Source organism: Drosophila sulfurigaster, chromosome 2L (genome assembly GCF_023558435.1).
Source record: "Drosophila sulfurigaster albostrigata strain 15112-1811.04 chromosome 2L, ASM2355843v2, whole genome shotgun sequence".
In the NCBI taxonomy this organism is placed as follows: domain Eukaryota; kingdom Metazoa; phylum Arthropoda; class Insecta; order Diptera; family Drosophilidae; genus Drosophila; species Drosophila sulfurigaster.
The window spans coordinates 25148114-25159494 of NC_084881.1; the positions used below are offsets into that span (position 1 = coordinate 25148114).

Here is an 11381-nt window from a genome sequence, read left to right on the forward strand (position 1 = left end):
TGCAAGTTTTATGGGTTCATCAAGGGAGCTTCTGACTTAACTGTTACTTTTTTAGTACACGCAACAAACGAAAACCAAAACAATACAATAAACATCAAAAATAAATAAAAAAAAAAATCTAAAATGCTGATCAGCTTTGCCATTATTCTAATCACATTGAATGCTTTCTCCAATGTTGTGGGTGAATCCACGACTGAAGACGATTTTGAGTATGGGGACTATCACCCGGTTGACGATATGTTTGGTCAAGCTCATTTTCCTGAGATCAAATATGAGGAGTACGTGTCACGAGTTCGCTTCATCGAGGCACGACCCTTTCGCTCATTGGGAATGGCATCAGTTTACAACTTAACCCATGAACTGTTCAATTTTCTGCATCCCAATAATGCATCGTACATGCTGCCAGGTATGTTCAATGATAATACAGTCGATTCACCTGTCATTCAAAATGTTCAATATAGACTATGTTGTGCATACAAATAAATCCGCCTTTAACATGGGCAGAAAATTTGAAGAAAACGATTGGCTCAAACTGCTGCAAGAGAACAACTTGTTAATTCTACTTTGGCTGCTTCCTCTGTGTTTACTTGCCATCTTTATGCCATTTGTTGCGTAAGTAATATGATGAAAAATATATATTAAGCCTATGAAATCTGATGTGTAATGTTGAGTTCAAGTGTTCAAGTGCAAAAAACAATGCAATTATCTGCACTAAACAATTAAATTAAGGCTAAATTTTTAAATTTATTTAAGTAAGATTCATTCAATTGATAACTTAATATTCTTATCTCTACGATTTTACCCGCTACCCATAGAAGTATATTATAACTTTGTGCCTCCAGGAAATGTATGTAACAGGTATAAGGATAAAGTCTATAAATTCGATCTAGCCATGTCCGTCTGTCCGTATGAAGATCTCGATCTCATAGACTTAAAGAGATAGAGCTATAATTTTCGACAGCATTTGTTACGTTTGCACGCTGATCAAGTTTGTTTAAAATTTTTGCCCCGCACACTTTTGTCAACGAAAATCGATAAGAATCGAATAGCAAGCGTATTTTTGAAGCTAGAGTCGATTTTTGGTATATACAATAATAACTTTAATAGTATAGTATAGTATATACTATAGTCTTTGATTCCTGAAAATTTGGTTGCCAGCAGATAAAAATTGTAGAAGTTATTCATAAAATGCTTTAGTATGGCCAAAAACATTGGACTCTATGGTATATTTTGAATGCAGTACTAAGCAATATACCAAATATAATCATTGGTATATTTTTAGTACGTTTGCGGTATATTAGTAGGGTATATGTATTTTAAAATTAATACCGCACTGTTTTTCTATGACTCCAAAATGAGTAGCGAATATGTAAAAGTCGAGCAAACTGGACTATTGCTTTCTTACTTTTTAATTTCAAAATATTAAGATAAACCAAAATTATTATTATTATTAATTCGATAGAATGATTTACTTCTGCTTCTGCTGCTGTCGATGCAAAAAAACCTGTGCGCCTTGCGATAAAACCCTCAAGTGGCGACGATCATTGTGCAGTATTTTACTATTTTTGCTTATCCTCGGACTAGTGTAAGTTACGTATTAATGCATGAAGAGTCGTGTAATTTAATTGTACTGACTTATTTGTAGGCTGGCATTTATTCTAGCGCTGCTCAGCCTTAAGCAGATGTCTCGAAATATTGGATATAGCTACCAGAGAATGCGTGAGGGCTCCAGGGATACTTGCATCTATTTAGCGGACGTCTCACAACATCTGCGATTTTTGATGCTTCACAATTTTGAGAGATTGGCACTTCATATTAGTGATGAGATAGCTAGTATGAAATGTCCATAAGTATACTTTAAAATATACCATATATTTAAGATCGCTTTTATCTCATTTTTATTTATTCTTGTTTTTTTTTTATTTTGTATATAGTCTTTTTAATTGTTTGCTTTGTTTGCTTTATAATTATATAATACTTTCAAATTTTTTCATTTATTGATTTTTATTCTTCCGAAATTTCCGACTTCAAGATGCTCATAAGCATGTGCTCTTAGAATTAGCCGATACAAGTGGTGCAAATGCTTTGGTCGAATTGCAGAGAATATTAAAGAATATGGAAGCGGCGCTTCGACTATTGAGGACACTTGAAAATTACGAGAAATACTTGCGTTTCATTGGATCGTTACATCGAGATAGTAAATGATTTAAAACTTATATTTCAAATATATGTAAATATGTAATTGCTTATCACAAATAGGCTGGCGTGGAGTGAAGCGAGATCTCATTTTCAGTATGCTTTCTCTTTGCAAAGTGGATAAGTGTGCCAAATATCTGCAGGCATTCATGAGATTGGATACCTCGCATTGTCTGCATGTGGATGACGTAAGCATTTGATGATTTATCAACAAACAAAAACATTTCAAATGACATGCAAATTTACTTATCACTAGATGCCAAACACGACAGTTTTTATTGGTCCCGTAGAAACTGCCATCGATAAGAATTTAGCTGAAATTGCTGAAGACGGACTTCGCCGATTAAGTGAGATTGAAATCACAATCAAAGAGGCGATTGCTCCTATTCGGGGACCCATCATGTCCATAATTGAAAATGCGGAATCCAATATGAAGGACGAATATGTATATTTAAATGATCTCATCGAAGCTGTAATTAGTGATATTGATTCCCGAGACCGAAATGCAGCAGACACATTTGAAGATATTCACGAGAAAATGGGAGTTCATTACCTAGTATATGGTAGCATTGCTTGCCTTATGTTATTTTTGGTAAGTCCTTTGAAATTAGTCAGAAGAGGTGTCTTGAAAGAACAAAAATGTAAATAAAGCAACTTTATGCTACATATTGAAATACGTTGCATGCTTTTAAATGACTTTAAGAATACTCATTGCTCAATTTTCGGAAGCACAAACGAAGTGATATATTTTATACTGGATGGTATTAGTATAACATTATAATAGATCGATATTTTTCGGTATCTTTTGTCCTGTATGGTATATTTTGAAAGAAATATTATAGCAATATACCAAATATGAATTCGGTATTTTTCGTTATCTTTTGTCATGTGTGGGTGGTATATTTTGAATGAAATAGTATAGCATTATACCAAATATACATTTCGATATTTTTCAATATCGTTTGTCATGTATGGTATATTTTAAATGAAATATTATAGCAATATACCAAATATTAATTTGGTATTTTTCGGTATCTTTTGTCATGTGTGGGTGGTATATTTTGAATGAAATAGTATAGCATTATACCAAATATACATTTCGATATTTTTCAATATCGTTTGAAAGAAATATTATAGCAATATGCCAAATATGAATTCGGTATTTTTCGTTATCTTTTGTCATGTGTGGGTGGTATATTTTGAATGAAATAGTATAGCATTATACCAAATATTCATTTCGATATTTTTCGGTATCACTTGTCATGTATAGTATATTTTGAATGAAATAGTATAGCATTATACCAAATATACATTTCGATATTTTTCAATATCGTTTGTCATGTATGGTATATTTTTAATGAAATATTATAGCAATATACCAAATATTAATTTGGTATTTTTTGGTATCATTTGTCCTGTATGGTATATTTTGAATGAAATAGTATAGCATTATACCAAATATACATTTCGATATTTTCCAATATCGTTTGTCATGTATGGTATATTTTTAATGAAATATTATAGCAATATACCACATATGAATTCAGTATTTTTCGGTATCATTTGTCCTGTATGGTATATTTTGAATGAAATAGTATAGCATTATACCAAATAAACATTTCGATATCTTTTGTCCGGTATGGTATATTTTGAATGAAATAGTATATCAATATACCAAATATGCATTTTGGTATATTAATTTGGTTTTCATATTACCGCTCAATTTTGCCATTATTCGACTTTCTCACTAGTTTGTTTGCAACATTTTACAGATAATAACCGCATTGATATTCGGTTTACTCTTTGGTTTTTGCGTGCGCCGAAACAACGCTGGATCTTATTGCCTGATACTGTGAGTAAAGCGTGATCCTCTTGATCGAACTTAATGTAGAACTTTCTTTACCTTTTCAGGGCCATTATAATGATATTTAGCGTGTTCACATTCATAACGGTGATGGGATTGTACTATTATATCCTCGGCATGGTGACATATCAAGCAGTCTGTCGTCGCCTCGATAGTTTGGGTGATTACGAAAGAAGATCGTTGCGAACGGTGGATAAGATAAGTGCATGTCGGCCCGATCAGCATATATATGATTTGCTGTACGAATACAAGTTATATGATATTGAACGTATATTGACCAATGACACACACGAACCCATCGATGTTGATGATGTGAAATGGGAACAATGGGAAGGTGATCTCTCCGAAATTGTGATCATATCTATGCACGAATTTATATTGCTTAATCATACGCTATTTGAATTATATCCCTATATGGGAAAAGCATATATGAAAACAATATGCAAAAATTTGCGAATTCCACCAATTGATTATAAAGTTTCCTACAACGTTCGGAATTGGGTAGAAGACCAACTAAATAAATTCAAAATTTGCCCCAACGACAGTCGACTTCATATATGCGCCACACCCTGGAAGGCGATGGCCGATGCGTTAATCATTGAAAACGAGGAGCCAAACATTATACGTTGCATCGATGGCATTAAGGAAGCAACGACTAAGATCGATGCACTCATTCTGAGCATGGATGACAATTTTGGTGAGACATATCTCACACTATATAATCAGATTAAGCGCTGCGAGAACTTTATCAGATATCGTGGCCTCCATATTATCAACACACTTGGCCTAAATCTAACCGAATCGCTAAAGGATCGTATTCGCGAATATCGCCAACATACTCAATGGAATATCCAACATAAGGTTGGTCACTGCGGTCCATTGATTTATCATATGGATCGTGGGACGAACTTCGCGTGTCGTAATTTGATCGATCCCATCGTGAGTATTCGATTAAGTACTGTACATATTTATAGATTGATCATTCTTGATATTGCTGTTAGAGTAAGTATATATAAGAGTTAAAGTTGATTACAACCAAATCTGAAATTAAGTTTATTACAAAGGTTTTTTTTATATTTTCTTTAGTGTTCCAATTTAAATTTTGATAAATAGGTGTTATTAAAGTTCTTATCCATCATATCAAATACAATTCTTCAATTAGAGAAACTTTTATCAAAATAATAAGTTTGTTAATCTTAAATCGTGGATTGAAGCCCAAAAATCTTATTTTATAAATCTTAAAGCTATTCAAATCTTTTGAAATAAAATTCAATTTGAGAAATTTTTAATCATAAATCGTTGTTGCAAAGAAAGTATTCTAAAGATAGAAAAGGTGTCTTAACATAAGATTTAATTAAAGAATATTTGATAACCATTGAATTTCACAGAATGGCTTCTGGATTGGATTGTTGCTAAGTTCAATACTGTTTCTGCCCCTGCTACTTGTGGCACATTGTCTCATCTGTCCATATCGACATCAAATCGTCAAGACGCCCGTCGTTATCCTTCTTCGCCATGATGGGTTAGTCAATGTGTGATTTTAAACTCATCATTTTTTAACCCACAAGGTCTCTCTCTCTCTCTCTTTCAGGTGTCCCACTTGCAGTGGAGCTCCATATGTGCCGCCTCCAGTTGTCCTTAGTGGAGGCCAGGACAGAGATTTTGATGTCATAGATATTCCAACTGTCGACAGCAAGACTAAGCAAGATTAACATCGGGGAGAAACTAATATTCATTTCTTCTATGTTTAGTTGTAACTGCAGATATTAGAGAATAAGTGAATTCCGAGTATGTAAATCAGAGTTGTGTTTGCAACCCAAATAAATAACAACCAATAATAATACTTCAAATCGATAAACTTAACCCTTGCTCCAAACAATTTGATTTATCGAGGCTCCCTTCGGTAACTGGTTGTGAATTTTATGTTGGGTATGAGGAGCAGGAAAATGCAGCCAGACGTCGAAAATGAAATTACGTGGAAAAGCGAATTGCCTCATTACCTAGCGGATGCCTGAAGTTGCTGACAATTTTATATTTTGTTTGCTTTTTTTCGTAGGAGTAGACAAGAAGTTTCGCAAATCATAAAAAAAGTAAAACGATGTAGAGAAAATATATGTTTTTCTTATGGTACGTCGAAGTGTATTTTATTCATTTCAGCATATGTATTAAAAGTATTAAATGTTTATATTTTTTTACATTTTCAGATCAATTTATTTTTGCATAAAATAAATAATATATATAATGTTTAAAAAATATTTTCTAATTTTGTTACGTAGTGAAATTGACGACATGTAATGAAATAAGTAACTATAAAAATTAACAAAAAAATAAATTGTGCACATAAAAAAGAAAACACTATTTTTCGTTAGTGTTAATCTGAGTACATAAAAAAAACAACTAATTTGTAGCATTCCTAATTTAAACTAATTTTTGCATATTTGTCTTCATATTTTCCATTTTTATAACTAATTGTTCTAATTAACAAATTAACTTGTTTTTGAAGAACATTTTCTTTAAATTTACATATTAATTTATACATTTTTTAAAGATTCCCTTAAATTTAGAATGTATTTCAATCTCTAGAATTTATTTTACTGTAATTCATAAAAAAAAATCGAATTAATTTACGCTTAAATAACATTTTGTAATATTACTTTGAATAATAAAAATCCGTAAATTCATTTACCCTTAAATAACATTTCGTAATATTACTTTGAATAATAAAAATCTATGAAATGGACTTCAATTAGCAAAAGTAAATTTATTGATTGCCGAATGAACTCTCAATATTCGAAGGGAAATTACGATTATTAAATTATGTGAAAATCAACAGGATTTCTGAGTGCAGAGCATTCAGCTTTCAGGTTCTGCAAGCGATGACAGGTTGATGGCAACCTGCTCCTGTCTTGCCACATACTGTTGCCGCTGTCCACTTATCGCATTCTTCATTGCCACATCCCATTTGGCCAGGGCTATAAATAAAAAAAAAAACAACAAAACAGAACAACAAAAAATTCTTGCCGCCGTTTCGCAAGAGCAAAAGGGCTTGCGACCCGGTTTTCCAATGGGATGTGGTTGCGGTCGTTGTTGTTGTTGTTGTTGCTGTTGTAGTTGTTGTTTTTGTTCTTGTTGTGGTTGTGGCTCTGTTGTAGTTCTGACTCTGGGACTGAGTGCTTGCTGCATTTTGCTGCTTGCCTGTTGCAGTTTCTAATCGAATCGAAACCTTCTACCCTAATGATGGCCGCAGGCAGCATAGCGCATGTTGCATGTTCGACTGTGGCAGCGCCCTTTTGTTAGCTGAAATATCGCTTAGGTTCGAAATTATTATCACTTGTTGTGTGCATGTGTATGCGTGTGTGCGTGCTTGTTGCCACATGCAACACACAACTTGCAACATGGCGATTGTGCAACTGGCTGAAAATGCTGTTCGCCCATGGCAAATTGTTCCGTTAAAATCTGTGCGCTGCCGCAAAATGTTGCACAGCAGCAACAGCAGCTGCAACACATAAAGGGCCAATGCCAATCCATCTGTTGTCTCGCTCGCACACAGCCAAAGGGCTCAACACTCGTACGCGAACCGAGATGAGGTCTGATAATGCACTGCACTGCTCATTCACTCAGTCAGTGAGTCGCACTCGCTTTCGCGCATTCTCCTTTACTCCATGCGACGTTTGCTCTCCTTGTCTGGCTGCTTAGAAGTGCAGACAGAAGACTGGGGTAATGGCAATGTGAGGAGAGAGCAGGTTCGTGGTGGTTATGCTGCTGCTGCTGCGCCTATGCTGCCTGCCTGCGATACGCTCTCACTCACACTCACTCTCTCTCTCCTTGTGTGCACACCTCTCGCCACGTCTCTGTCACTCGCAAGTATGCACACAGCATAGCTTATGTGTGTGTGTGTGTGTCTCTGTTCTGTTCTGTTGCCTGGTTCTGTTTGCCATGTCGCTGGCTTTGCACGCTGTTCGCCTGTTCGAGCACACCATCGAAATTTCACATGTAATTCCCACGGCCTGAATTTTCCCACACAAAACGAAGAAGAGGAAGCAGAATTCAACAACAATGCGACAAACGGACAGTTTGGGACAGACAACAGACGAAGAAGCAAACAGCACACAGCCACACACACACAACCACACACACAACAAACTCGCACACTCACACACACACACTAGAGATTTACTTTTTGTTGTTGTTGCATTGAATTTGCTGTCAGGGTCGGTTGCTGGCCATCAACGCGTCTCCTGCTTCAGACAAACACACACACATACACACATGAGCGTATGAAGCCCTGTATACACATACTCACACATGCATGCCTGCACATTATGTATGCTTCGTACATATGTATGTATTGATGAGCCAAATTCTTGTTTCTGGCTGCTTGACAGGGATGCAAGCGCATTAATATTAAAATTTTACTTCATATCTGAAGGATTAATAAATAAAATCAAATTTTATCTCCACTGAAAGTATTTTCGGATTTTTGGGATTTTTTTTTTTGGAGTTAAAATAACAAACATGCTTAGGCTTTTTTAATATCCATAAACTATGTTACATTTTTTTATAAATTAATTTATTTAAAATAAACTTAAATAAAAAATTCAAATATTACTCGCATTTTTGGCAGGAAATAGAAAATGGAATTATGTTCTGTATATGTAAATCACTATTTTTTTATTTATTTAATGAATTTAACAACCAATTTTTCAGGTAATTGAATTCTTGAAGACAAAAAAATTTAAAATTAAATTTCAGTTAAACTTTAATATATTTGAATCAACTCCTGCAATTTATTGCCGACAAAAGTCTCGTCGGTTACAAATTCCTTTTGCATTTTCTAAGCAATGACCTTCTTTTGTAGCAGATATGCACAGTGGAACGATAGTTAAAAGAAAACGCTTGAAAACCTATACTTAACTTAAGTTAAATATTATACAAATATTATACTCCCACAAATTGTTATTATTTTATTTACATTTTCATAGTTTATTGATTTCATTCATAAAAAATATTGAATTTAAATTTTGAATTCAGACATTAATGAAATACAATATTATTTATGTCAATGTATTATTAATGAATTGAAATATGTTTGGAAAACGTTTATCCCACTATGCGTATGAATAAGTTTTGCGTCCTTGAATCTTTTTGGGGTGCATTCAACCAGCAAAGTTTGCAAAATGTCAGTCAACTTTTGTGGTCATGGTTGCCTCTGCAAAATTGCCAGAGAAGAATTCTTGCCCACTTGACTGGCCTTGACTGCACTTCTAATGGCCGACAAGAGCACTCGTTTGACTTGGCTCAGATCAGAGACCCCAAGCGGAATTGTGAAGAGTGAGAGAGGATGGATGGCATGCTGCTGTAGCAGTTATTCCAGTTATTGTTGAAGCCAATTTACTGCAATGCCCAGCTTCGGCTACTGCACTCCTGGTTCATCAATTCGTTCAAGGATTTTTTCATGCTTCCAGGCATGCCAATGCTTCATGCGTGTATGTCTGTGTGCATGTGTGTGTGTACTTGACAGCTAGAAAGGTCATGAGCACACTCGGTTAACATTCTGAGTTTGGTACTCGTATTATGTCCCCCCTGTGCTTTGGATTTTTTGGTTTTTGGCAATTTTGTTGATCGCTTTCTAAGCTTTGCTGTTATCCTGTCGTCTCAACTCGACAGAAGTAACAAAAAATGCGCTAAATACGGGGTCAAACCGTCAGACTAACCTCATCACTCCCCAATACTACTTCAACTCAATGCAACAAAAGAAAATAAAAAGCACTTACAAATTAAAGCTCAAGTTTCATATCACTCATCGAACAACAAAAAAATAAAAATAAAGCGAAAAAGAAACGAACGAAAAAAGAAAACTTCAACTCATTGTTAAGTCAAGTGGATTAGTTTGCTGCTCACATGGCGGCAACAACTGTTCCACACTCTCCCCTCCATGCTTTTAGCTCTATTCCCCTCTATAACAAAGCTTTTTTGCCCACGCTCACACTGTCGCTCACTCACTCACACGCGCACACACGCACACATGCACACACGTACTCGCAATTCACACTCAGTTAAACGCAACGAAATGAAACGGCGAACACAGGCCGAGTGAATGTCACGGCGAGTAATCTCTCAAAACAGCGCGCTCTCTTCGCTGTTCGCCTGTTCATTAGAGTCCATGAATTGAAATTGTGTGCAACGATGACGGCGACCGCATGTCCAAAATGGCGGCTTGGGGAACTGGGTGATGTTACTGGCTGCTCTCTTTTTCTCTCACTCTCCATCTGTCACTCTGCCCGGTTCAAGAGTTCAATTGCGTGCTGCTGCGTCCGTCTCTTGGTGCTTGTGAGTGTGTTTGTTAGGGGACCTAATGGCGCTTGAAATCCATATGCGACTCAACATTTTGAGTGTGCTGCGGTTTCGTCGTCATATCGCGCGTAATTTTTGTTTGAATAAAAAGGGAGAAAAAAAAACTAGAGCAACGAGCGAGCAGCATCATTTAGATTTAGACCGGAATAGTAGCAGGCGCACAGCAAAGCTGCACAAGCTCGCTGCGAGCACGTTATTTGCTTGTTTCAAGTAAGCGTTGTTGTTCTCGCCTCGTTCCACGGCTGGCAGCACAGTAGTTGTCTCACTCGCACGCATTGCGCTTATGTTACGAGCTTTTGCTTTGTTTCGTTGGTGTCCAAAACGTTCCCCGCAACTTGGCGCGCGTTTTTAAAAATTGCTTGGTGTGAGCTTTTCGGTTTGTCCCCCATTCAAGTCAATGGCCAACGACATGATTTAGTTCATTTGCGTTGATTATCTGCTCGTGCTACATGATCTAATAAATACAATTGACTAAGGGCACCCTACACACAAAATAAATATACAAATTCAAGTGCATAGTTCAAGCTGGGGCTGTTTTATCACAATAATTATTGTATTAAGCCTTGACAGTGAGTGGGGGCCTCTGTTAGTAGGAAATCTCTGTAAATATTTGTATTTTTCAATTCCGAGCTGCGATTTGGGGGCGCATATTAAACAAAGCTTTGTTGGCGATATCATGAATGGGTTCTGCGTAGTTGGAAATTTTATTGATAACCGCGTAAACTTGAAAACTATTTAAATGCGGGCATCGAGACTGCTTATCAAGTGTATTGCCATAAATCTTTAAAACATTTTATGTGGGTTGCTCTGAGATATTTGTACGTATGTTTGCATAGAGTTAACTGCCAAAAAGCCATTACTTGGCAATGTGCCAAGAATATTGCGTCAAATAAATTTCTTATGTTCAAAGAAGTAATTTGAACGATTTTTATATGCATTGAACTATTCATTAAATTTACTAAATCAA

The 11381-nt window shown here is 35.7% G+C and overlaps 1 protein-coding gene across 3 annotated transcripts; it reads left to right on the forward strand.

The window, feature by feature from the left end:
• Nucleotides 1–102: 102 nt before the first annotated feature.
• Nucleotides 103–6153, forward strand: LOC133841582 (prominin-like protein). 3 transcript variants are annotated; one of them, XM_062274169.1, is made up of 11 exons: nucleotides 103–406; nucleotides 462–612; nucleotides 1463–1585; nucleotides 1646–1833; nucleotides 2033–2197; nucleotides 2260–2384; nucleotides 2453–2788; nucleotides 3969–4048; nucleotides 4108–4999; nucleotides 5449–5582; nucleotides 5652–6150. In XM_062274169.1, the coding sequence occupies exons 1-11, from the start codon at nucleotides 124–126 to the stop codon at nucleotides 5770–5772; spliced, it is 2598 nt and encodes an 865-aa protein (XP_062130153.1). In that variant the 5' UTR covers nucleotides 103–123; the 3' UTR covers nucleotides 5773–6150. The 3 variants fall into 3 exon arrangements, with proteins under 3 accessions (XP_062130153.1, XP_062130163.1, XP_062130171.1); XM_062274179.1 differs by lacking the exons at nucleotides 103–406; nucleotides 462–612 and having other exon boundaries at nucleotides 1663–1833; nucleotides 5652–6153; XM_062274187.1 differs by lacking the exons at nucleotides 103–406; nucleotides 462–612; nucleotides 1463–1585 and having other exon boundaries at nucleotides 1826–1850; nucleotides 5652–6153.
• The last annotated feature ends 5228 nt before the right edge of the window (nucleotides 6154–11381 follow it).

What these genes read in the sequence shown, in the direction of transcription:
- LOC133841582 (XM_062274169.1), top strand. Translation starts at nt 124, where the DNA reads ATGCTGATCAGCTTTGCCATTATTCTAATCACATTGAATGCTTTCTCC. An exon ending in ATCTTTATGCCATTTGTTGC is followed by an intron (nt 613 to 1,462) that starts GTAAGTAATATG and finishes TTAATTCGATAG; the next exon opens with AATGATTTACTTCTGCTTCT. An exon ending in ATCCTTCTTCGCCATGATGG is followed by an intron (nt 5,583 to 5,651) that starts GTTAGTCAATGT and finishes TCTCTCTTTCAG; the next exon opens with GTGTCCCACTTGCAGTGGAG.